Source organism: Oryctolagus cuniculus, chromosome 11 (assembly GCF_964237555.1).
Source record: "Oryctolagus cuniculus chromosome 11, mOryCun1.1, whole genome shotgun sequence".
NCBI classification, from domain to species: domain Eukaryota; kingdom Metazoa; phylum Chordata; class Mammalia; order Lagomorpha; family Leporidae; genus Oryctolagus; species Oryctolagus cuniculus.
Genome location: NC_091442.1, coordinates 1313691 through 1339865, shown reverse-complemented (window position 1 = coordinate 1339865; position 26175 = coordinate 1313691). Strand labels below are relative to the sequence as shown.

General features: G+C 67.2%; 1 protein-coding gene across 3 annotated transcripts in view; it reads right to left on the bottom strand.

Moving 5' to 3' along the window:
- Positions 1 to 7388: 7388 nt before the first annotated feature.
- TAF4 (TATA-box binding protein associated factor 4) overlaps positions 7389 to 26175 on the bottom strand; it is a 70873-nt gene continuing 52086 nt past the window's right edge. For all 3 annotated transcript variants that reach the window (XM_070051647.1, XM_070051644.1, XM_070051646.1), the window contains 8 exons: positions 25099 to 25246; positions 24724 to 24838; positions 21818 to 21987; positions 21144 to 21274; positions 20603 to 20728; positions 18678 to 18734; positions 18011 to 18127; positions 7389 to 8738 (listed from right to left, as the gene is read on the bottom strand). In XM_070051647.1, coding sequence (XP_069907748.1) covers positions 8571 to 8738; positions 18011 to 18127; positions 18678 to 18734; positions 20603 to 20728; positions 21144 to 21274; positions 21818 to 21987; positions 24724 to 24838; positions 25099 to 25246 — 1032 coding nt within the window. In that variant the 3' untranslated portion in view covers positions 7389 to 8570. The remainder of the gene's footprint in view (positions 8739 to 18010; positions 18128 to 18677; positions 18735 to 20602; positions 20729 to 21143; positions 21275 to 21817; positions 21988 to 24723; positions 24839 to 25098; positions 25247 to 26175) is intronic.

Below are 26175 nucleotides of genomic sequence, written 5' to 3'. Positions count from 1 at the left end.
CTTTCTGCGTCCTGCCTCCACACAGGTTCAGCGCCGGGGGCGGGGCCCAGCGTCCCCGGGGGCCGCGCCGGGGGCTGTTTCTATTGCGGTCTTCAAGCCCCCAGCCTCTCCTGTGACCACCGAGCCGTGCAGGGTGATTTCCACATCAGCCGTGGATTTTCTCGAGCTCCGGGATTTGGATCCTTCTCGTGTCTGCTCTCTGTCCATCGAGACGTCGCTCTAAGTTCCTGGACACGGAACAGCCGGAACTGCCCTGGGGCGGGCAGCGGGCTGCGGGGGGCTAAGCCACCATCGGGATACCCGGTTCCTCTGCTGGTGTGCAACTCCGGCAACTCCGCTTCCGACCCAGCTTCCTGTGAGAGCCCCGCAAGGCGGCAGCTGCTGGCTCAAGCTCTGGGGTCCCTGCCGCCCTGTGGACAGCCAGACCCGGACAGAGCGCTGGCTCCTGCCGTCAGCCTGGCCTGGCGGGAAACGACGGGTGGAAAACCTCTCTCAGGCCTTTCGAGTACACAGACCTTGTAAGAGTGACGGCACCATGCCTCTGCACGCCCGTTCGCTCGCCCGTCACGACTGTCGGCTTCCGCAGTCCGGCTGCCCTCGGCGTGGGCGGCTGTTTCCCCGCGTCTGTGCCTGCCTGGTGACTTCTGATCAGATGCCAGGTGCGGCGGCCTCCGTGCCACTGGTGCCGGGACCGCCTGGGTTCTGAGACATCCAGTCTCGCGGTGCCGTCCTCAGGCCTTCCTGTCAGCGCTTGGAGGTGGGAGGAGGGCAGCTTTAGAGACGCCGGCTCCCCGGCACCGAGGCCAAGCTCTGCCGGGCGCTGCGCCCACGCCCCGTGCGCGACCGGGCCTCGGACCCGGCTGGCGGTACAGCAGGCCCTCCTGCCAGCCCCGGCGAGCTCCAGGAACTGCTGCCCTGCCAGAGGCCCTCGCATCCCGGGCTGCCCTGCCAAGCACCACAAGCGCGAACCGTGTGGTGCAGAACGTTCCGGAGGCCCCAGGCTTGGCGGCCTCGCTCCCCTGGGGCTGCGGGGGCCGGGCTGCGGCCTGTGGGCCTGGGGTGGAGCCGGCAGCGCCGGGTTTCCTCAGCTCCGCCTCGAGCGTCCACCCCCGCCCCCGGGTCTCTGCCGCTTTCTCAACATCAGCCGCTGGACTCGGCGCCCAGCCCAATCCATGGCCGCACCTTCTCGTGGCCATGTCTGCAAAGACCCATTGCCCAGTGAGGTGGCGCTCACGGGGCAGGGACGCCAGCCCCAGGCACACACCTCCGGCTTCTCCCCTGCGGAGAGGCCCCCTCCTCGGCTCTGCTGCCACAGCACGCGGACTCAGCTCCGTCTGCCACACAGGGGCCTCTCCCAGGCCCACCCGCGCAGCGGCCAACAGGGCGGCCAGGGCGCTCAGCACGCTGCTTTCCCACTTGACGTCGCTGTCCTTTGTGGCCTGACGTCCATCATATTTCATCCAGTTGTCAGCCGTCAGAGGCCCACACGCAGGCTGTGGAACGGACCACGCGTGCAAGGCTCCCTGTGGGTCTGTGGGTGGCTGTCCCAGAGAGCCGGTCACATGCATCTCCTGACTCCTCCAAGATTGGGAGGCACCGGGAATCTGTCTGCGCAGCCGTCCGGTCAGCTGACAGGACCTTATGTTGGTGCCATCACTGTGCCCTCTCTGGACGGGCAGATGGCCTCGGGCCTGGGTTAAACCCGGACGCCCTGGGCTCTCTGTGGGGCCCTGCCCGTTCTTCTGTGGCCAGTCCTGTGGGCAGGGGCAAGGGCCCTGAAGGAGCTGGGGTCTTGGTGGGACAGGAAGGGCGTGCAGGCATGAGCAGTTTGGGCGTTCGGCACGAGGGTGGAGGCCATGGTTAAGACAGCCCAGGGCCCTGACATGAGCGCCTGTGGACAGCCCTGTGTGTGGGGACCACCCCCAGTGTCCTTCAGTGGGGCTGGGCCCCAGGGGTCAACCTGGCTCCATCCAGGACCAGAACACAAGGTGTTTCCAGGCAGCCACAACTCAGGAATGACAGGTGCCCGCGAGGACCCAAAGCAGGCACTCGGGGGCTGTCGGTGAACGGCCAGCACCGCCCAGGGGCCGTGGGCGTGCACCTGAGCCCACCGTGCAGGGACTGCTGTGTCGGGGAAGCAGAGGGGCCGTGCCTGGGAAAACTCTGCACAAGAGGCCCAGGACGACCCGGGACGCTGCCAGGCTACGGACGTGGTCGCCGGGCCCATGGCGCTGTCCCGGGGCTCCCGGCCGGCATGGGAAAGCCAGGAGGGAGACAGGACAGCAGCGCTCCAAGGAAGAAGCAAAACCCCGGTTAGGCCAAAGAAGCGCCGCGGTCAAAGCTGCTTACAGGGAACACCCTCCTCGGGACCGGCTGAGCGCCCCCGCACGCCACTGACAAGGTCACAGGAACGCACGCACAGGCCCCAGGTGGCCCCAGGCGGCCGCGGTGCCAGCGGCTGGAACACCTGGAAACCCCCCGCAGCCGCACACGCGAAGACCTCCGCCTGCACCACTCGGTGCGCCCACAGCCACGGAGGACGCCCAGCAAGCCAGGGGCTGCGCCGCGTTCTCGTGCTGGGAGACGCCGCTTCCCGACGCCGCCAGCGCCACTCAGATTCCCAGCTGGGTCACTGGCTCAGGGTCGATCCTGACAGACGGAAAACACCAGGGAGCCGAGGACGCGCGAGCCCCGGCTGGAGAGCAGGCGGGGCAGCATGGCAGCGGGGCAGCGGGGCAGCGGGGCAGCTGTGGCCCCCCACCCTCGGGCCCTGCCCGGACCCCCCCCCCACCCTCGGGCCCTGCCTGGACTCCCCCGACCCTCGGGGCCTGCCCAAACTCCCCCCCCACCCTCAGAGCCTGCCTGGACTCCCCCCCCCTCGGGGCCTGCCCAGACTTCCCCCACCCCCGGAGCCTGCCCAAACTCCCCCCCCCCTCGGGGCCTGCCCAAACTCCCCCCCACCCTCGGGGCCTGCCCAGACTTCCCCCACCCCCGGAGCCTGCCCGGACTCCCCACTACCCTCGGGGCCTGCCCGGACTTCCCCAACCCTTGTTGCCTGCCCAGACTCCCCCCAACCCTCGGGGCCTGCCCAAACTCCCCCCCACCCTCAGGCCCTGCCCGGACTCCCCCCAACCCTCAGAGCCTGCCCAGACTCCCCCCCACCCTCGGAGCCTGCCCAGACTCCCCCCCACCCTCGGAGCCTGCCCAGACTCCCCCCTACCCTCGGAGCCTGCCCGGACTCCCCCCACCCTCGGGGCCCACCCGGACTGCCCTGCTCCCTCCTCCAGCACTGCTCGGTCAGCACCTGCCCGTGAGGCCGCACAACGGCCAGGACACGCACGGCCGCTCCCGAAGGCGTGCGGGTCTCACGCCCGCGTGACTTTCTTCCTGAGCCCTCGGGAAGCCAGCGGTCCCCAGGTGCCCGCCCTGGCTGGCGCCTGCCTGCCTCCCACCGTGGCTCCCATTCAGGTTACCTGACCCAGGTAACTGCGGCACCGGGCGGGGGGCCCACAGGGCTCCTTCCTCTACTCAGGGGAGGCCCCCAGCGGTGCCCCCCCCTGCCCACCCCGTACCTGCAGGCCCTGGTGCTGAGCGCACACTCAGACATTCCAGATGGAGGGACTGCCGGCCAGGAACACGTGGTCAAGGACTGTGGCAGGGCTAGGGCCCGCACCCCCCCCCCCCCAGCTCGGGTTCCAGGGACACTCCACACCCGGTGCCCGGGGTCAGGCGTACCTGGGAAGGTGTGGACTCATTTGCAGTCATGAGCTGGGCTGAGGGTCCCAGCTGGGAGGTGTCCCGCCTGTGACTCCTGGGCTCCGGGCCCCGCCCCCATGTGCCTGCCGCTGCCCACGCTGCCACCTGGCGGCCACGGCCAAGCTGCACAGCCCCCATACACTGGGAGACAGGACCAGAGGTCGGGCCACAGGCCGGGCTGTGAGGCCGAGGGACACAGACCCGGGCCAGCACCTCCCAGGCTCCCGGCAAGCAGGTGTCCAGGGAGGGGTGGGGCTCCAGTTAGATGTGCTCCCACTCGGGCATCCTCAGGGCCCGGAATCCCGGCGCAGCACCTGCCTCCCACGTGCCCGCTCCCCCGGGGTCTCCGCCCTAGAGGAAGGAGGGGCCGTCACCCAGACTTCCTCTCTGCTGGTGTCAGCCTCGCTCCCCCACTCGGCGGCCACCGGCACCACACACAGCTGGCATCCCACCGCCCGCCCCACCAACTCTCACCAAGGCCTGTGCTGGGGACCCTGGCAGGCCACGTCCTCCCCAGAGCAGGCCGAGGGCTGCCCGCCCGGCAAGTGGGAGGGAGCCAGGCGGCCAAGTGGCGCCTGCCGGCACGCATGTACACCACCACACGCAGGCCTAACTGGACACACATGTACACCACCACACGCAAGCCTGCCTGGACACACATGTACAACACCACGTGCAAGCCTGCCTGGGCACCTGCACACCACACGCAAGCCTGCCTGGACACGCATGCTCACCACACGCAAGCCTGCCTGGACACGCATGCTCACCACACGCAAGCCTGCCTGGACACATATGTACAACACCACACGCAAGCCTGCCTGGACACGCATGCTCACCACACGCAAGCCTGCCTGGACACGCATGCTCATTTCTCAGGAGGCACGAGGATCGCATCCTCAAACTCTCCAGGCACCCAGCACCCCACCCTCCGTCCAGCCTCCCGCACGGGAGCTCTGGTTGCTGGCATTTCACAAGTGCGTGGAAGCGGCTCCAACGTGTGTGTCCTTCCATGTGCCCAGCTCCTGTGCCCACCTCCAGCTCCCTGGCCACTGGGCCCCGCCGGCCACCTCCCAGTTCTCACGGCAGCTCCTCAAGGATCCGGGCCTTGCGTGCCAGGCCCCCACCTGACCTCTGCCAGCTGGACGTTCCCTGGACTGTCCTCCCCTGGAAAGCCACCTGCACCTGAGGGCTTGGGCCACCTGCTGAATCCGTCTCACACGTAAGACACGTCCAGGCCCTTCTCAAACACACGACGTCTTGCCGCTGGGACTCGGAGCCAGCTGCTTCCGTGCCAGGCGCAGGGCTGATCCTCCAAGGGGACTCCGAGGACCCTGGGGAAGGCTCCAGCTCACCCTCCCTGGGGGGCCCGGCCCGGTTCCGCTGGAGGAGGGGCTGCGCTGGGCACGGGCTCAGGCCAGAGCTCTGCTGAGGGACCTGCCTGTGCACGGCTGGGGCCCACTGCCCAACCACGACAGCCAGCACCGAGTGAGCACCTGCTGTGTGCCCAGCACCAAGGACACAGGACTCTCGACAGCTCCCCAAGGCTGCAGGCTGAAGCTGAGGTCACAGCCAATGCCCACCGCCTCCGCTGTGGGGCCGGGGGAGCCGGCAGGCACCCCAAGGCCAGGCCGGGGAAGCGCTCAGTGACCCATGTGGGGCAGAATTCCACTTGCGGAGCACCATGTGACAAGTCCTCACGGTCCGCCCACCTGTCCTGGGCCACCCACCGAGGTGTGCGGGCGGGTCACCTGCCTGGTGGAGCTGAGGTCCGACCCAGGCCGGGGACTGGTACCAGGCTTGGTGATCACCCCTCCCACCAGTGCCCCCAGACGCACCGCCCACGTGACCCTGGACTGTCCATCCCCACACCTGACCCTGGACTGTCCATCCCCACACCTGCTGTCCTGACGGCTGTTACTTTGTGCTGAGCCACGGAGTGCGGCCCCGGGTGCTCCAACTCTGTCCTAGACTGTCTTGGCTGTTCCAAGTCCTTGCATCACCAATTTCTAAGAAAATCTTGTTGGAATTTTTTTTAATTTATTTGATGAGAAAGAAAAACAGAAAGCAAAATAGACAAAGCTAATTCACTTAAAACAGAAAGGCTGGGCCAGCCTGAAGCAGCAAGCCAAGAACGCCATCCAGGCCTCCCACGTGGGTGGCAGGGACCCAGGGCCTCTCAGGGTACAGGAGCAGAGCCGGGACGAGGGCCCGAGCACCCAGATGTGGCATGAGGCTGTCTTCACCACCAGGCCAGAATCCGCCCTGCTGGGATTCCCACTGGGCCAGGACCGAGCACCGGGCTCACAGCGCCGAGCCTCCCACTCGGTGAGCCTGGGGTTGCTCCCCGTGGGTCCTCCCTGCTCCGTCTAAATCGGTGTGAAGATCTTACCTGTCTGCTACACGCCTCCCTGGGTCTGGCTGTCGTTGGTGCCGCTACAGCACCGTCTACATCTCTGTCGCCAGCACACACGACCACGCGGACATGGCTACTGACCTGGCAGCCCGCGGCCTGCTGCGTCCCCACGCTGCGCCACCTCGGTGTCCACGCCCCTGGGCTCCCACGGCCACACTGCTCCCTCGGGACTCTCACTCACCTTCCTCCTCTCCACACTCCACGCCTGCCTCCCCCTGCGCAGGGGCAGGAGCGGGGAGCAGACCCTGTGGTCCCGTCCCCAGCCTGCCCCGTGGGAGACAGCATCCTCCACACCCGTCCAAACGGCCAGGTCGCACTGTGACCCCGTCGGCGACACAGCACCAGGACGGAGCCAGGACAGAGGCTCGGGCGAGGCCTCCGCCTCTGCCTGTGGCCGTGCCCGTCCCAGGACTGACGGGATGCGGTAGGAACGGCCGAGATGCTGACGTCGAACCCGTCACACTGGCCGACACCCCAGACCACCAGGCAATCGACCAAGCCGCCTGCGGCCAAGAACCCGGCGAAAGAGCGAGCGTGGCCTCATCACTCAGTCACCTTGGGGAACCCACGCGGACGCAAGGATGGAGCTGTGCCCGCCCAGCCCCCCGCGAATGCACTCAACCTGGGCTCGGGGTCCTGCCGTGAGCTGACCTGGGAGAGACGAGCTCGGAGAGTCTTCGCGTTCACACGCAGCTCTGCGGAGCCCGCCCCACCCGGCGTCACCAGCTCCCTCACCGCCCCGGCACCGGGACACACGACTCTGCTGCTTACGGTCCGCGGCCGAGCCCCAGCAGTGTCGCACAACAGCCGTGTGCCGCAGCCCCGACACCGCGGTCCCCAGCGCTCAGACAGCACGCGTGTCCCTGACACAGGCCGCCTCAGGGCTAGGACTCACCCGGGCCACCCGCACCCCAGCTCGCCGGCAGACAAGGCGGGGCCTCCCGTTCTCCGCTCCCGTGTTCCCGTGTGTGTGTGTGTGTTTGTGCGCCGCCCCCAGCCCAGCTGTGGGGCGCACGCCTGTGTCCTGGCCAGGCCCACTGCGACAGCAGGAGGCGGAGCTCAGACCCCAGGCCAGGAGGCCCTGAGCCCGGAGCCCCGTCCGCCGAGGACGAGTTCCCGGTTGCAGCAGCAGAGCTGGACCAGCGGCTGAGAAACGGCGGCAGAATCAGGGCGGGGCCCCTGGCAGCAGGCCGGCAGTGGGGAAAGCACACAGAGCAAATACAGATAAATTTGTCTTTAATAAAGGAGTTAATTTTCTTTCAATCCTATATAAAACAATAGCAATTAAAAACTTCATTTTTGAAAGTAAAATATTTACATATGAACAAGTAACTGTGCAAAATTTACATGAAAAATGGAAAGACAGGGATCTCCTAAAAGACAAAATAAAAGACTGTAACAGCTCTCAGGGGTGGTGGAAAATCCTGACGGCACCCGGGCGCGGCTGACACTGACGTGAGGACTCGGAGAAAGCCGGGGTATTTACAGTCAGAAAAGTACTATCCATAGACAATTTAATACAATAACCTCTGAAAATATAAAGAACCAATTAGTATATTTGTAATAAAAAAATAGGTACAAAGAGGGGCTCGGCTCTGGCGCCTGCAAAGTGGGCCCACAGCTCGCAGTCTCTTAGCAAAATAACCGCAGTGTGCAGGCCGCTCCCGCTCGGTGCGGAGCTCGCGACAGTCACCGACAGGTACAGCCTCTCCCAGCACTCGATCACACTGAGAACCAGTCCCGGATGATTCTTCTCAACTCTGATTTTATTTAATCTAAGTTTTCACTTTTAGCTAAAAAACACAGTGCAAGTAAAATATATTTATGCTGAAAAGGTTTTCATTTCTTTGACTTTACAGCTTTACAAACTATAGCAGTGAAACGCTCTGTCCACATGCTGACACACATTCGGAGGAGCCGCCGGCGGGGCGGCCCCTCGAGATTCCTCAGCGGAGGGGCGGGGCGGGGCGGGGGGGTCTAAAAAATCAGTTTGCTTTGCCAACTGACTATGACGAAAATAAGATAAAGGCGATGAGGTCGTGGGCTGCAGACACACCTACACGGGCCGCGCCACGCCCGCACGCACGGCCACGGCACGGCCCGCACGGCGCGCCCGCAGCGGCTCCGCCAGTCTATATATGGCTTGTTTGGCAAGAAGGCCACTCACTCGGAGATGAGCTAAGATTCGGCGTCCTGTAGGCGGAGCCACGGGCCTCGTGTTCTCGGCTACAGGAACGGGTCCTCTTCCACACCGAAGAGCTGATTAGAAACCGGAGTAGAAAACTGCCCACTGGAAAGAGGCGGCTGCTTTTGAACAATATCCCCTTTGCTCGGTACAAAAAGGCGTCATCTGCAAACGTAGAAAAGCGTCCGCGGCGTCCCCGTCCGGGCGCGCCCCGCGTCACTTGAGGAACGCTTTGTAGAGCAGCAGCGAATGGCTTGTCTCGCGCTCATTTTCTAAACAGAATATGAGGTCCCTGAGGTTGACCCGCGTGATTCTTTGCCGCGTGAACTGTCTGGGGGTCCCGACGCCGGAGCTGCCTGGCACCGCCGAGCCCGGGCCCGAGCCCTGGTGACGAGAAAGAAGACAGCCGGGTTAGTGGTGCCCGCGGGAGGCTCAGAGCGGCACGCAGGGCGACGTGAGAGGCCCCCAGCGCACCGAGGCCCCGGGCACGGCACGGCCCATCCGGCACGGCCAGCTGGGCACCCTCGGACACTAGCCCTCGACGCCCGCACGGCTCAGACTCGGCCCGGGGCCAAAGGGAGGGAGCTCCCGCCCCGGCTCCCGCCCCGGCTCCGAGGCACTGGCCGGCCCCACCTCCACGTGACCACGGCACGGCTGCCCAGCGGGCTCACGTGGGCGACCAAAGCCCACCTGGTGCCACTCCTGGGGCCGGCTGTGTCGTCCCGTGTGGCTGACACAGGCACCAGGCCCTGACTTCCTGGCTTGGGGGGCTGGTGAGGAGCTGGGAAGGCCAGATGGCTCAGTGGTTACAGAGGACGCCACGTGCCCAAGAGGGGTGCCCCCTGGCCGCAGACACCCAGCTCCACCAGCCCCTCTGGGCGACCAGCTGTCCTGGGAGCCACTACTCAGACGCAGTTGCTGCGGGCTGGCTTCTCAGAGCGGGAGGCATCACCACGGGGCGGCGGGGTCCGGCAATTCCTCCTGGCAGTGCTCTGAGCTGCTCACGCGTGTCTAAGCACAGACGTGACGGCGGCGTCCTCACTGCACGTTCACGCACAGCCCGACGGTGCCGCGTGCGGCCTGCGGGGCAGGTGAGGCCCCCGGCCCGCGCTGTGCCCACCCGCACCTGAGCCACCTGAGTCCGGGTGGGGGTGCCGCTGCCTCCCCCTCGGCAGATCTCACGAGGGCTCCCGTGTCTCGGCACGGTTTCCTCACAGGCCTCACTCGAGGGGGAGGGGCCGCCCTCGTCCAGCCTCGGGGCCGTGGCTCGGGAGAACACGCGGGGTCCCCCGGCGGCCTCCTCCGGTCTCCAGAGCAGCGCCCGTCCCACGTGCCGAGCACCCCCGGGCAGAGCAGCCTCGGGCGGCAGGGAGGGCTCTGTGCCCACAGCCGGGAACACGGCCGCCCCGGGGCAGAGAGCAGGCCGGCTGCAGCCAGGGCTCTGGGAAGCGCACCGAGAGCGGGGCTGCCCGGGGGGCTCCAGGCCTCTCCTCCAGTTCGGTTCCGGGGCTCCCTCACGCCGTGGCCGGCGCCTGCACCTGACCCCGGGGCCCGTGGAGGCCCCAGCCGCAGGGCGCCGTCTGCTGGCCGCGGTCACGCGTCTGCGCTCAACAGCTCAGCCGCCGAAACAGCCGGGACGAGCGCGAGGCGCTCACCTCAGGCGCAAGTCTCGGGTGCTAAAAGCCAAAACCAGATGAGTGATTTGAATGCACTCTCTTCTTGAAATCAAAACTGGTGCCCAAAACACGCCGACGAGCAGGTGCCAATGCCCGCTGGGGGCCCAGCAGCGGCCCCCCGGCCACACAAGATGGATGCAGGCCACCCTTGCCGGTCAGCCTGGGGTCAGCGGCAGGGCGTGGACAGCAGGGAGGAGCCCTGGGGGGAAGGGGGCTCAGGGCTTCTCTCCCCGCAAGAGCACCATCTCTCGCCGGCCTCCCCGACACTGGCCTGCAGACACCCAGCGACGGCAACACGGCCTCGCCCCAGGTCCCAGCACAGGGGCCCCCGAACACTGCCTGTGGCCGACCCGCACCACCCCAGCAGTCACTGCCCCCTCCAGGTTTCCCCGATGCTCAAGGACTGTGCCCAGACGGGGTGGGGGCAGGGCCAGGCCATCGCCTGTGAGCAGGACAGCCTGGCTGGGTGCCGCAGACGCCCCGGGCGGGGCTCTGAGATGCAGCTCGCCCTCCACCACTCCTCCCGCCGAGGGCAGGGCTGGCACACAGAGGAAGCAGCTCGGGCCACTCCCTCGACTCCACTGCGCCGGCACCTCGGGGTGGCCCTGCACAACACCCACCCCCAGGATCCCGGCAAGCAGCCCAGGAGAGCAGGAACACAGCCCCTCGGCGCACAGCGGGGGCCCGTCTGCTCCGGCGTCCCTACCCGGGGAGCACGGCAGCAGAGCCAGCAGCGCTGCCCTGCACCGGCCCCACCCCCAGAAACACCACACGCATGCGCGTCACCCCGGTGCTCCGGGGCCCCGTCTCCCACGCGCCGTGGCCTGGCCCCGTCTCCCACGCGCCGTGGTGCGGCAGGTGAGGCCCCTGCTTGCAACGCCAGCGTCCCGTACCGGACACCAGCTCGAGTCCCCGATGCGCCTTGTGAGAACCTGGCTCACTGCCACCAGATGGGGCTCCAGGCTCCTGGCTTCAGCCTGGCCCTGCCCCGGCCACTGGGGTCATGTGGGCAGGGAACCAGCCAACGGAAGGTCTATCCCTCCCTCCCTCTCTCTCTGGCATTTCCCCTTTCAAATAATAATTAAAAAAAAAAAAAAAAAAAAAAAGCGAGGGGCTGAGTCAGCTGGAAACCGAATCTAAGCGGCCGAACTACCTCCATGCAGCCCCCGTCCCTGAGAGCAGCCGGGCGTCAGGGCCAGGCCGGGGCAGAGCCCGTGACCGCCGGCCGGGGGTGAGGGCCAGGCCAGGGCAGAGCCATGACGGCTGCGTGTGAAACGCAGGGGCCTGGGCCCATCTGCATCCCAGCGACGCCCACGATGCCTGCACTTCACGACGCTGCCAGGAGAGGGCCCCAGCGCCACGCGAGCGGGCAGAGCCAGCCCGCACCTGGAAAGCAGCACCTGCAGCCTCAGAGCTCCCGGAGAAACAGAAACCCCGGGGCGGCGGGGCCGGGAAGGGTGAGCCCCCGGGGCGGCCGGGCCGGGGAAGGGTGAGCCCCCGGGAGGCTGAGGCGGGGCGGCCGGGGCCGGGAAGGGTGAGCCCCTGGGGCGGCCGGGGCCGGGAAGGGTGAGCCCCTGGGACGGCCGGGGCTGGGGAAGGCTGAGCCCCCGGGGCGGCGGGGGCCGGGGAAGGGTGAGCCCCCGGGAGGCTGAGGCGGGGCGGCCGGGGCCGGGAAGGGTGAGCCCCCGGGGCGGCCGGGGCCTGGAAGGCTGAGCCCCCGGGGCGGCCGGGCCGGGGAAGGGTGAGCCCCCGGGAGGCTGAGGCGGGGTGGCCGGGGCCGGGAAGGGTGAGCCCCTGGGGCGGCCGGGGCCGGGAAGGGTGAGCCCCTGGGACGGCCGGGGCTGGGGAAGGCTGAGCCCCCGGGGCGGCGGGGGCCGGGGAAGGGTGAGCCCCTGGGAGAAACAGAAACCCCGGTGGCCAGGGTGAGCCCCCGAGGAGGCTGAGGGGGGAGGGGAGAGGAGCCCCACCCCGGAGGCTGAGGGGGGAGGGGAGAGGAGCCCCCCCAGAGGCTGAGGGGGGAGGGGAGAGGAGCCCCCGGAAGGCTGAGGGAGGTGAGAGCGGCACTCCCAGCGCTCAGAGGTGGCTTCCAGACACCCCCACCACCAAAGGTCGGGAGTCTGGACTTTGTGTCAGCGAGTGACCACGGGGCAGGGTGACCACTCAGCCCCAGCTGCCCCGCTCCCACTCCAGCTGCCTGGGGGCAGCGGGCAGTATGGCCAGGTCCCTGGCACCCACGTGGGAGTTCGGGGCTCCCGGCTTCGGTCCGCCCCAGCCCTGGCTGTTCCAGGCATTTGGGGAGTGACCCTGCAGATGGAATTCAACCTCTCCCTATCACACGCATATTCTATGTTACAAGTAAATAAAAACAATAAACATTTTTTAAAGAAAGCAAGCAACCAAACCTCAACAAAAAAAGCCACGGCAAAAGCACACAGAGGACCAGAGTTGTCAAGAGTCCAAACCACTGAGCAGCAATGTAGTGACCCACGCAGCACCCAAAACTGCACCGCGCGGGCGCAGGCCCGGCCCAGCTCACAAATGCAGACAGCCAGACAGGAAGAACGGAGCACGTCGGCTGCCCGCGGGAACCAGGCCCGAGGCTGGAACGGCTGGCGGGCGTGTGGTCACTCCAGGACAGGCCACAGTGCCACAGCTCCACACCTGGGCAGGCCCACTTCAGCCAGCAGGACCCGGGCAGGTGGACACCGCAGGCTCACGGGATGCCCTGGGAGGACATTTTCCAGCCAAATTATTTAGCCCGGGTTTCATCCTTAGGAAACGCGGGGTGGACCCAACTCAACACTGCAAAACAAGGGCCCAGGTGTCAGCGTCGTCAAAGCCAAGGCCAGCTTAGGAAGCCACCACAGCGTGGAGGACACGTGAGGACCACAGGCCAGGAGGGGACATCAGGAGGAAATGGTGGCAAGACACCTGCCACGGGACTGTCCACTCAACACGCAGGCGCTCTTAAATCCTGGCAACAAGGAAGCAGCAGGCCCAAGACCTGAGCAGCCAGCTCCCCAGAGATGCCCACAGCGACGGTAGACAAGACCTGACCAGGGGCCTCGTGGCCAGGGCTGGGCCAGGCCTAAGCCCGAGGCCGACAACTCCATCCGCGTCTCCCACGCGGGTGCGCGTCAGCAGGAAACTGGGTCAGAAGCATTGCCGGACCCCAGCCCAGACACTCTGCTGTGGGATGCGGGTGTCCCGTGGCTGTGCCGACACGTGCCCTGAGGCAGAAGACAGAGACCCGGCCCGAGGAGGGCCTGCGTCCACACACTGCTCGCTCTGCGCCACGGGGCGGCCAGAGTCTGGAAGGCGGCCCCTCCCGCAGCAGTGACCGTGTCCACGTACGCAGCAGGGAAGGAGACGAACCGCGGACATTCTAACGTCCATGTAGCAGACTCGGCTCCACGTCCAGCCCGACTCAGGAGCCAAGCCAAGGGCGCTTCCACTGGCCACAGCACAACTCCACTGCAATCAACACAAGGCCGGGGCCGGCGCTGCGGCGTGGGGGGTGCAGCTGAACTGGTGATGCCCCCATCCCACATGGGTGCTGGTTCGAGTCCCGGCTGCTCCACTTCCAATCCCGCTCCCTTGTGATGGCCTGGGGAAAACAGTGGCCCAAGTGCCTGGGCCCCTGTCACCCACGTGGGAGACCTAGAAGCTCCTGGCTCCTGGCTTGGGACTGGCCCAGCCCTGATCATTGGGGCCATCTGGGGAGTGAACCAATGGATGGAGGATCTCTCTAACTCCTTCACATACATACATAAATCTTCAAAAAAATACACACAAAATCGCAAGGCACTAAAACCAGCAACTGTATTCAAGTTCACGAGTTTTATAATAATCAAAAAAAAATACACCTTTAAAAATACACAAGCCCCCTTCTGAGAAAGACAGAGGGCCCATCCGTCACCCTAAGCCAGCAATTAAATGGCCAGGCATCCATCTTCCGGGAGCTGCCCGCCCGCCTAAGCTGCTCCTCCACCGTGGCAAAGCCTGGAGCCGGACACGCAGCGCGGACCTGGCGCCTCCTGCAGAAGGGCTCTCGGGCCCTGTGCTGGCCGTGGGCGCAGGGCCAGAGACTCGCAGGCCGGGCAGACCACGAGCGGGCTGCACACCTGGGCCACGCTGCTGTCAAGCCCAGACGGCAGCTACTCTGGGAGGCGCCACGGGGTACAGGGGCGCAGGGGTGCAGGGGCGCAGCCCATGGGGGCTTCTCAGGTGACAAAGCTCTCCTGGAGGAAGGGCCGAGGGTCTGCGTCCTCTCATTCAGAAGACGAGGGCTCGCGTCGTCAATCACAGGCGTCTCCCACGGACGCGGCCGCCGTTCAGGAGTTCCCTCTGCCTTGGGTTTGTTTGTTTGTTTGTTTTTGACAGGCAGAGTGGACAGTGAGAGAGAGAGACAGAGAGAAAGGTCTTCCTTTGCCGTTGGTTCACCCTCCAATGGCCGCTGCGGCCGGCACACCGCGCTGATCTGAAGGCAGGAGCCAGGAGCCAGGTGCTTCTCCTGGTCTCTCATGGGGTGCAGGGCCCAAGCACCTGGGCCATCCTACACTGCACTCCCAGGCCACAGCAGAGAGCTGGCCTGGAAGAGGGGCAACCGGGACAGAATCCGGCGCCCCGACCAGGACTAGAGCCCGGTGTGCCGGCGCCGCAAGGCAGAGGATTAGCCTAGTGAGCCGCGGCGCTGGCCTGCCTTGGGTTTTAAACTCATTTTTGGAGAGGGTCCTGCAGGCCACATAAGCAGGCCCAGCCTGGGCAGGGCAGGCGCTCGCGCCAGCACAATGTCAGAGGTCAGGCCCACGTCTGCAGCCCACGCCCGCGTTGTCCCAGCCTCCGCTCCAGCTCCCTGCTGATGGCCTGGGAGAGCAGCAGGTGGCCTAAGTGCTGGGAGGCCCAGATCCAGTGGCCCTACCCCGGCTGGGTGCTGCCCACAGCTCCGACACGCATTTTGGTTCCGGCTTTCCTCCTGCGTTAGAGCTGGCCATCTCACCTCTCCTGCCAGGGGGTGTCTGGGCCCGCAGGAGGCCACAGAGCCCAGGGCCCCGGCTCGGGAAGGGGGAGCTCCAAGGTCACTGGGGCACGGGCAGCCGAACCCCAGCACGCAGCTGCCAGGACACCCCAGACCCCACTCACTGCCCGCAGCTCCGGCTGGGGTCGCTGGCCCAGAATCCACCTCCTCTCGAGACTGTGCCAGCAGAAGCCAGGCAGAGCCACGGGGCAGAGCGGAGACGGGAACCACCCCACCTGAGCACCGGGCCCGCCACCACCGCCAGCACCCAGCCCACACACCACACAGGCCTGCCCCTGGGCCACCATCACTTTTGGAAGCAGGCCTGGAACCGAGCCTGAGGGGGAGACGGTGCCGGCAGGGGGAGTCCCACAAAGGGGAGGGGCAGCGTGGGCGTCTCAGAGGCGCTGACGGCCAAGCGGGACCGGGACAGTCACCGGGAACTGCCGGCTGCCCAGAGCGCTCTCCAGAGAGCGGAACAGAACCAGAGGCTCACGAGGCACCCACCAGGTCCGTCCAGTGCCCCAGCATCCAGACTGGGGTCTGCGGTCCAGGGAAAACACTCAATGCAGCTGAGCGTGAGATAGCCCGATCAGGAGCCTGATAGCCCGGTGAGGGGTCTGAGCCTGAGATAGCCCGGTGAGGAGTCTGAGCCTGAGATAGCCCGGTGAGGAGTCCGAGATAGCCCGGTGAGGGGTCTGAGCCTGAGATAGCCCAGTGAGGATCCTGAACCTGAGATAGCCCGATGAGGAGCCTGAGATAGCCAGTGAGGAGTCTGAGATAGCCAGTGAGGATCCTGAACCTGAGATAGCCCGGGTGAAGAACTTGGACCTGAGATAGCCCGATGAGGAGCCTGAGATAGCCAGTGAGGAGTCTGAGATAGCCCAGTGAGGGGTCTGAGCCTGAGATAGCCCGGGTGAAGAACTTGGACCTGAGATAGCCCTGGTGAGGCACTAAAAACTTTAAAAAGCAGCTTTAATAAATTCAAAGGATTGTGGGAAACGCATGCTCCATCAGTGAGCAGACAGGGAGTCCCGGTGACTTAACCGGAACTAAAAAAGAACCCAGCGGAGATCCTAGGACTTCAAAGCACATTAATAAAACTGCACAAGAGCTGGAGACAGAAGTCCACGCAAGCACGGCACGAGTCACCGGCCTGGGGAACAGGTGGACGGCGGAAGCGGACACACACCGGCACCAGCAGGCCAGGCGCACAGAGACGGGGGACGCCGGGGGGGGGGGGGGGGGGGGCAGTGAGACGGGACAGGAGAAAGCCGCAGAGAAACAACGCTGTTCCCAAACAACAATGTTCCCAACGTGATGGGGGCCCCGGCCGACAGGTGTGAGCCACGCAGACACGGGCAGGCTGACAGCCGGAGGCCACGGCTGAACACAACACAAACGGCTACAGTCAGTGCGTTTTCAACAAGTAGAGAGGTGGGCCGGGCCTCGCCGGGGACAAGGACGGACAGTTCAAGGCGAGAAGGACAGCATGGGGCGGGTGCTGGGCACAGCAGCTGAGCCGCCACTCGGGAAGGCGTCTGTGTCCCCAGCCGAGGGCCTGGTCCAGTCCTGGCTCCACTTCCAACCCCAGCTTCCTGCAGACACGCAGCCTGGGACGCAGCAGCGCGGCCCACGTGCTACCCACAGGGGAGACCGGACTGCGTCCCGGGCTCCTCATCTGGCCTGGCCCAGCCTTAGCTGTTGCGGGCATTCAGGAAACGCACCAGGGACGGCGGAGTCCCGCCTCACCCTGAGTCTGTCTTCCAAGTTCACGATTCACTGTCATCAAAGAACGATTTTTTTTTTTTTTTTTTTTGACAGGCAGAGTGGACAGTGAGAGAGAGAGACAGAGAGAAAGGTCTTCCTTTGCCGTTGGTTCACCCTCCAATGGCCGCTGTGGCCGGCGCACCGCGCTGATCCGATGGCAGGAGCCAGGAGCCAGGTGCTTCTCCTGGTCTCCCATGGGGTGCAGGGCCCAAGCACTTGGGCCATCCTCCACTGCACTCCCTGGCCACAGCAGAGAGCTGGCCTGGAAGAGGGGCAACCGGGACAGAATCCGGCACCCCGACCGGGACTAGAACCCAGTGTGCCGGCACCACTAGGCGGAGGATTAGCCTAGTGAGCCGTGGCGCCGGCCTCAAAGAACGATTTTAAGAATGATCGTACGTCAAGGTTGGGTTTGTAACTAGAGCAACAGATAAGACAATAAATGATGCCCAAAGACTAACAAAATCTGGACAGAGCAGTAACAGCCCAGCTCCTGCAGGGACGGCCCCGTCCAGCTCCAATCCTCCGTCACCACTTCCCTACGCCCTTTGTGAGCCACTCTGAACCCATCACGGTGAACAGTGGCGGTCCAACTTCCTCACGGAGAGAACTTTATCCCGGGGCGGGGGGTCTACAACGCGGGGGGCAGGGACTGAAAACCTCAGAGGCAACCACACGCTCCCAGGACGGCGAGGCGACAAGCCAGCCCAGACGCAGCCGGGCAGCTCCAGGCGGCTCCCGGCCCCGGCCAGACCCCGCCCCACGACGCAGGGAGGCTCCCGCCCCGGCCAGACCCCGCCCCCGACGCGGGTACCTCTGCTCCCGGCCCCGGCCAGACCCCGGCCCACGACACGGGTACCTCTGCTCCCGGCCCCGGCCAGACCCCGGCCCACGACACGGGTACCTCTGCTCCCGGCCCCGGCCAGACCCCGGCCCACGACACGGGTACCTCTGCTCCCGACGTCCCCGGCCAGACCCCGCCCCACGACATGGGTACCTCTGCTCCCGGCCCCGGCCAGACCCCGGCCCACGACACGGGTACCTCTGCTCCCGACGTCCCCGGCCAGACCCCGCCCCACGAGACGGGTACCTCTGCTCCCGCTGCCGCCCCCGGCCAGACCCCGCCCCACGACGCGGGTACCTCTGCTCCTGCCGTCCCCGGCCAGACCCCACCCCACGACGGACGCGGGTACCTCTGCTCCCGCCGTCCCCGGCCAGTCCGCTCTCCTCTTCTTCCTGGGCCCGATGGCCGCGAGCGCCGTCAGGTTGGCGTCGCGCTGCCTCAGCTGCGCCAGCTCCTGCTGCTGCATCTTGGTGTGAGGAGGAGACACGGTCACTTCCCACTCACTTCCCGCTCCGCTGCCAGAGGGAAGTCCCCCCACGGCCCCTCCACGCGGTCACTGCTAACAGCGCGTGCTCATCGGGAAATGCCCGGGAACAAACAAGTTACAGCGCAGTGACCGGGGCCACGGGAGGCCACAGCGGGCCACGGCGGGCCACGGCTAAGTTCAGGGTTGAATACAAGTCGGCTGCAGAGAAGTGTCGATTCTAAACCCAGCAACCACGTGGCGGCTGCAGGAGCGCCTGTGGGAGGGGCGGGTGCGCCACGTGATGGCCGCAGGGGAGGGGCGGGCGGGTGCGCCTGTGGGAGGGGCGGCCGGGTGCGCCACGTGGCGGCTGCAGGGGAGAGGAGGGCAGGAGCACCAGTGGGAGGGGCGGGCGGGTGCGCCATGTGGCGGCTGCAGGAGCGCCTGTGGGGGGGGCGGGTGCGCCACGTGATGGCCGCAGGGGAGGGGCGGGCGGGTGCGCCACGTGGCAGCTGCAGGGGAGGGGCGGGCGGGTGCGCCTGGGAAAGCTCACCTCTTTCGCCTTCTGTTTCAACCGTAACTGCTCGGGGTCTTCCTGTCTGGATCGAGACTGTTTCGTAAAGAAGCAGCAAAGGAGCCAAGTGAGACCAAGGTGTCCAGCGCCTGCCCGGTGCGTCGTCCGCCCCGCCCCATGCGAACGCCTGGGTCAGACAGCAACGTCCACGACATCCCAGTGCTCACAACGTGGACGTGTGGCTTGCCCGCGCCAGGAAAAGCCTCTGATCCGGTCTGACACCAGGCCCGAGCCCACGCTCCTGCCACGGGGCCCTCCCCATCCCTGAGTCCCAGCTCTGAAGGCTGCAGCGCGTGTGGGGTCCCGGCGGGTCCGCGGGGGCCACCGCTCAGCTCTCGGGCCCGAGGCATCAGCTGAGACACCACCGTGACGGCCGCGGAGGCGGGGCGCGGAGGCGGGGCGCGGAGGGCGGGGCGCGGGGGGCGGGGCGCGGAGCGGAGGCGGGGCGCGGAGCGGAGGCGGGGCGCGGAGGCGGGGCGGAGGCCGGGGGCGGAGGCGGGGCGCGGAGGCGGGGCGCGGAGGGCGGGGCGCGGGGGGCGGGGCGCGGAGGCGGGGCGCGGAGGCGGGGCGCGGAGGCGGGGCGCGGAGGCCGGGGGCGGAGGCGGGGCGCGGAGGCGGGGCGCGGAGGCGGGGCGGAGGCCGGGGGCGGAGGCGGGGCGCGGAGGCGGGGCGCGGAGGCGGGGCGCGGGGGGCGGGGCGCGGAGGCGGGGCGCGGAGGCCGGGGGCGGAGGCGGGGCGCGGAGGCGGGGCGCGGAGGCGGGGCGCGGAGGCCGGGGGCGGAGGCCGGGGGCGGAGGCCGGGGGCGGAGGCGGGGCGCGGAGGCGGGGCGCGGAGGCCGGGGGCGGAGGCCGGGGGCGGAGGCGGGGCGCGGAGGCGGGGCGCGGAGGCCGGGGCGCGGAGGCGGGGCGCGGAGGCGGGGCGCGGAGGCGGGGCGCGGAGGCGGGGCGGAGGCCGGGGGCGGAGGCGGGGCGCGGAGGTGGGGCGCGGAGGCGGGGCGCGGGGGGCGGGGCGCGGAGGCGGGGCGCGGAGGCGGGGCGCGGAGGCCGGGGGCGGAGGCGGGGCGCGGAGGCGGGGCGCGGAGGCGGGGCGCGGAGGCCGGGGGCGGAGGCGGGGCGCGGAGGCGGGGCGCGGAGGCGGGGCGCGGAGGCGGGGCGCGGAGGCCGGGGGCGGAGGCCGGGGGCGGAGGCGGGGCGCGGAGGCGGGGCGCGGAGGCCGGGGCGCGGAGGCGGGGCGCGGAGGCGGGGCGCGGAGGCGGGGCGGAGGCCGGCGCGCGGAGGCCGGCGCGCGGAGGCCGGGGCGCGGAGGCCGGGGCGCGGAGGCGGGGCGCGGGGCGGGGCGCGGAGGCGGGGCGCGGAGGCGGGGCGCGGGGGGCGGGGCGCGGAGGCGGGGCGCGGAGGCGGGGCGCGGAGGCCGGGGGCGGAGGCGGGGCGCGGAGGCGGGGCGCGGAGGCCGGGGGCGGAGGCCGGGGGCGGAGGCGGGGCGCGGAGGCGGGGCGCGGAGGCCGGGGCGCGGAGGCGGGGCGCGGAGGCGGGGCGCGGAGGCGGGGCGCGGAGGCCGGGGCGCGGAGGCGGGGCGCGGAGGCGGGGCGCGGAGGTGGGGCGCGGAGGCGGGGCGCGGGGGGCGGGGCGCGGAGGCGGGGCGCGGAGGCGGGGCGCGGAGGCCGGGGGCGGAGGCGGGGCGCGGAGGCGGGGCGCGGAGGCGGGGCGCGGAGGCGGGGCGCGGAGGCCGGGGGCGGAGGCCGGGGGCGGAGGCAGGGCGCGGAGGCGGGGCGCGGAGGCCGGGGCGCGGAGGCGGGGCGCGGAGGCCGGGGGCGGAGGCGGGGCGCGGAGGCGGGGCGCGGAGGCGGGGCGCGGAGGCGGGGCGTGGGGCGGGCGCGGAGGCCGGGGCGCGGGGCGGGCACTTGCCTTGGCTGCCCGCATGAGGATCTCCCTCTCCTGCTCGTCCTTCCTCTGCTTCTCGATCTGATCGAGCTGCTCGAAGAACTTGAGCTGCGCCCGGACGTCGCTCGCCTGCTCATACCTGTCGTCGTCCTACGCGGGGACACGCCTGCCATCGACACGGCCCGGCCGCGCCACCCGACGGGCGCACCCCGGGCTCCGGGCAGGGGACTCCCACTCCACGGACGGTGACACCACCTCATGCTTCAGGACAGTGACACGGCAACGCCTCGATGGCACGGCGGCTCTCAGCGCCGCCCCAGCAAGGGCCGGGCCCGGCAGCGGCACCTGCACCTGAGCCACACGGGTGCTGGGAGCCCCAGGGGGGTGGGGTGCCACCGTCATCAAGGCCGAGGGGCTCCCCTCTGAGAGGCGTGGAGGGCCCGCCCAGGGCTCCAGAGCCCAGCTCTGCTCACCAGGGGGCCCCGACCCTGCCCGGGACAGGGGAGGCGTGTCCACACAGCACCGGCTGGGCGCTGGCGACAGGACATTTCTCTCGGGAATCTACCTTGTAGGAGAAGTTCTTCTGCTGCGCCGTCTCCGATATTTTTTCTACGAGGTTCTGTAGCCGCTGCTGTGTGGCGTGGGATACGTAGCTCACGACATCGGGGTGCAACTCCGTGATGCCGTGTTTTTTACCTGGAGGCCAGACGGCAGAGCGTCAGAACCACGTGTGCCGGGCTGGGGCTGCGGTGCAGCAGGTTAAGCCTCTGTCTGTGGCATCAACAGCCCACAGGGAAGCCAGTTCAAGTCCCGGCTGCTCCACTTCACTTCCCATCCAGCGCTCTGCTGTGGCCTGGGAAAGCAGTGGAAGACGGCCCAACTGCTTGGGCCCCTGCACCCACGTGAGAGGCCTGGAAGAAGCTCCTGGCTGGCCTGGCTCCAGATGTTGTGGCCACGTGGGGGCGTGAACCAGCGGGTGGAAGACCTCTCCCTCTAACTCTGCCTTCTCAGATAGAAAAATCTTAAAAAAATAAAATAAAATAAAAAGGCGTGCGCATTCTCTCCTCACTCCTTCACTGTTTCTCTCCTGCCGCAGCTTCTGCCGCACACGCCCGGGGCAGCCCAGCGGGGAGCACACCCAGCCCTGGGTCAGGTCCCAGGCCCGCCCCTCCCCCTGCGCACGACCTGCAGGAGGCTGAGAGCAGGCCGCCTGCTGCCCACGCCCACAGGCCCACTTGCCGATTTCTAAGATTCTCCTCTGCAAAGGCGCCGGGAGAAGGAAGGTTTCGTCCTTGCAGGACCGGGTCAGCGTCCCCACGATCTCAGAGTTCGTGGCCAGTATTCTCGCACTTTCTTCCGACAGGTTTACTCCGGCCATCGACGCAACATCGTTGATGTCATCGTCGTCCCTTCGGAGAGAAGACAAGACGGTCACGCCACGTGGGAAGCTCTGGCTGCGTGGCCTTTCAGCGGGGAACCCCCGGCGGGAGACGCGGTGGCGCGGCCAGGGCCTCGGCCGCCTCGGCCCCGGGCTCCCGCGCCAGCTGCCTCACGTGGACGTCAACCTGCTCGTTCGAGGAGGAGCTGCGTGGGGAGAGAGCTGAACTTGAGTCTGCACACAGCTGCACGAAGGAGACTCGGTCAGCCACATCCAAAACACAACTCGCAGCGCGTGGGACTCCGCGCCAAGGACGCGTTTCCCTTAAACGCCGCAGCCAGCATCAGCCTCTGCAAAACCAGCAGACGCTGGGAACACTGCACTCCCAATCGCTTCCGTAACGTCGCCGACCTGACACCGGCCTGCTGCGCTGTGTCCTGGTCACGGCACCCTCAGATGAGGCCACACACAGGGGCCCGCGGCCACCGGCCTTCCTCACAGTGCCCAGCGCGGCGTCAGCCCCGGGAGTGTCTCCCGCGCCCAGGCACGGGCTGCGCTTGCCGCCGCACTCCTCAGGCCCCTCGGGCTCACGTCCTGCCTGGAAGGGCACCGCCAGCTGTCCACACGAGATCCTCAGAGGCCAGCAGGGCGCCAGCTACAGGACCCCATGCAAGCACACGATCCTTCCAACGCCTCCCAGCTGGAAGGCCCCACAGGTGGCAGCCACTGCTGTACACTCCGGGGCGCCCTGGGGAGGTGCTCTGAATCCTCCCTACAGAGAGACTCGCCCACGTGACCGGGGGGCACCTGTCACCCCCTGGCCGCTGGGACCAGCACGGGTGTGGCCGGGCAGGGGCCGACCTGGCTGTCGCACCCTCGCGGACGCTGCAGCACGGCCCCGTCACGCAATCTGTCTCTCCCTAACAGATGACAAGACGTGAGCGCTGCCGTGATCCGGGCCGGTTCTGCGCAGTTCTCATCCAGAAGGCCAGAATCCACGCCTCCCGTCAGCCTGCCCGAGTCTGCCCCCACGTCTCTCTGCTCCACTTCCGATCCCCTTCCTTGACAGCAAGAAACCAAGGCCCCCGGCAGCTTCCACCTCCTGATTTCACAGGAGCCTAATCCCCCCACGCGGCCACCAACCCCCAAGCCAGGCTGCCCTCACCCTGCCTGGCTCCACCCGGCTCCCTGGCCTACCCCGCCCGGAAGCGTAGGGCACGTGTCTGGGAGGGGAAGGCCCAGGAGAACATGCAAGCACGAGGCTGCACACCCACCGCTCGGCCGAGGCCCCAGAATCCCCCCCACCCCGCGGCTGTGCAGGCAGCAGTGCGCCCCGGCGCCGACACCAGGGTGCAGCCCACCTCTCCGACTGCAAACACCACACTGCCAGGTATGAAAACAAATTTATTTTCTTTTTTAGATTGGCTGATTATTTGAAAGGCAAAGTTACAAAGAGGCAGAGGCAGAGAGGAGAGAGAGAGAGAGAGGTCTTCCATCCGCTGGTTCACTCCCCAGATGGCCACAACAGCCGGAGCTGCGCCAATCCAAAGCCAGGAGCCAGGAGCTTCTTCCAGGTCTCCCACACAGGTGCAGGGGCCAAGGACTTGGGCCATCTTTTTTTTTTTTTTTTTTTTTTTAGATTTATTTATTTATTTGAAAGTCAGAGTTATACAGAGAGAGGCAGAGAGAGAAAGAGAGAGGTCTTCCATCAGCTGGTTCACTCCGCAATTGGCCGCAATGGCCAGAGCTGGGCCAATCCAAAGCCAGGAGCCAGGAGCTTCCTCCAGGTCTCCCACGTGAGTGCAGGGGGCCAAGGACTTGGGCCATCTTCCACTGCTTTCCCAGGCCACAGCAGAGAGCTGGATCCAAAGTGGAGCAACCAGCACCCATATGGGATCCCGGCACTGCAGGTGGCGACTTTACCTGCTGCACCACAGCGCTGGCCCTGAAAGTGAATTTTCTACCAGTTCATATAAAAAAGCCACTTGGGGGTCCCGCGCTGTGGCATACCAGGTAAAGCCGCTGCCTACGATGTCGGCATCCCATGTGGGCACCAGTTCGACACCGGGCTGCTCCACTTCTGATACCGCTCCCTGCTAGGAAAGCAGCAGAGGACGGCACAAGTCCTTAGGCCCCTGAACCCACATAGAAGACCCGGATGAAGCTCCTGGCTCAGCCTGGCCTAGCCCTACTGCTGTAGCCACTTGGGGACTGAACCAGCAGATGAAAGTACGCGCGTATTCTCTCTCTCTCTCTCTCCCTCTCTCACGCTCTCTCTCTCTCCATCTCTTCCTCTGTGTAACTCTTTCAAATAAAATCAATCTTGAAATAAAAGCCACTGGGGGTGCGTTTGTGCTGCACGGAGCCACCACTTGTGACAGTGGGATCCCACGTCCAGCTGCTCCGCTTCCAATCCAGCTCCCTGCTACTGTGCCTAAGAAAGCAGCAGGTGACGGCCCAAGGACCTGGGGCCCTGCGTCCAACGTGGAAGACCTCGAGTGTTCCTGGCTCCTGGCTTCAGCCCAGCCCAACCATCACAGCCACGTGGGAAGTGAATCGAATTCACAGAATTTCTCCTTCTATCACTCCGCCTTCCAAGTAAATAAACAAACTTAAAAAAAAAAAAAAAAAAAGGCAATTCTCAGCCACATGGCATGCACAAAGCAAGCCCCCGAGGCTAACCGGGGGCACAGGCATGGCCCAAATCCAGCTGCCAGGTGCCCTGCACCGCTCCTCCCCTGGCCCACGCGGCAGGCCCGGTCCTTACCGGAAGGAGCCTCCCCCAGACTCCTTGAGCTTGTTTTTCTGAGCAGCAGCTGCCTGGGCCGAGACCGCAGAGAGAGCTTTGGTTCCAGGTAACACGGCGGGTTTCACCACGGGGACTACGAGACAAGACACGGCGATGACGCGAGGCCCTCGCGGCCCAGCGGGAGACGCTCCTCGCCCAGCGGGAGCTCTGGCTGAGTCTGAGCTACAGTTACAAGGTCATCTCCTGGACTCTGTGGGTGCAGAATCATCTAGGACAAACCAGCAGCGACCAATGCAAAGCGTCTGTAAAGGCGCCGAGAGCGGCACCGGCACCGGCACCGGCGCACGCGCTCCTCCGGGAGCTGGCGCTGCTCGACTCCTGCCCGGGCCTCACCTGGCTGCAGCTGGTTCAGCTGGATCTGCTGGGGCGTGGTCAGCATGATCCGGCTGTGAGGCTGCCGCAGGGCGACCATGGGCGTCTGCGTCAACGTCACCTGCGGGGGCCGGATCAGGGCTCCTGGCTTCGGGGGCTGCTGGATCACCTGAGGCAGAGCCGGGGAGGGCGGTGAACGCTCTGCTGCCGGGGCCGTGGGGTCCTGGTCCCCAGGAGAGCCCTTCCCCTCACGTGCACACGCCGCCCCAGGCGAGACCTGCAGGAGCACCCTGCACATGCAGCTCTGAGGGGCCAGGGCGGGGCGGCACCCCCGGCGGGCACCACAGCGAGCCTGGCGCATTCCCCGCCTGAGGCTGGGCCGGGGGCCGTGAGGGGACACGGTGTGACATGAGCTCAGAGGCTGCTCCCGGCCATCGTCGCCTGGCAGCCATGCGCTGTTTCCCCTCCTCTCATCCTGCGGGGCAGCGGGAGGAGTCCTGCCTTCAGGTGGCCCTAAAGCGCCCACATGGCCGGTTCCCCCCAGCCCTCCCCAGCTGTCTTCCCTGCCCTTCCAGGAGCTCCACTGCCCACTGCCTTGAGTCCTGGACCCTGCCCTAGGACAGAGACCCTGACCCCCACTGAAAACCACACGGCTCAGCTCCACACAGCCCGACCTCAACCCACGGAGCCTGGCGTCTCAGAGAACCGCCTGTCTCACCGAGGCGCCTGGCGGGGACACCTGGCACCAGGGCGCTGGCAGAGGAGCCGCGGGCAGCCCGGGCTTTGCTCTGCCGCTAGGGCTGTGCGTCACTCAGCGCACGGCCCTCAGCACTTGCAGCGGGCAGCGAGGCCCAGACGCGCACCCCGGTGCCGGGGTCAGAGCCTCGCGAGAAACCCGACTCCCAGCAAGCAGCTGGTGGACACGCTCGCCTCCGTGCCGCGCGCACAGGCTGCTCCGGCCAGCGCTGCCCTCAGCGTTAGGCGCCGCCAGCTGCCGCCCCCCACCACCCCGTGCAGAGGCCTCAGCGCTCCGGGGCCCACACTTCCTCCCCACGTGCCCCACCCTGCTCCCCTCACTCTCCATCAACAGCAGAAACC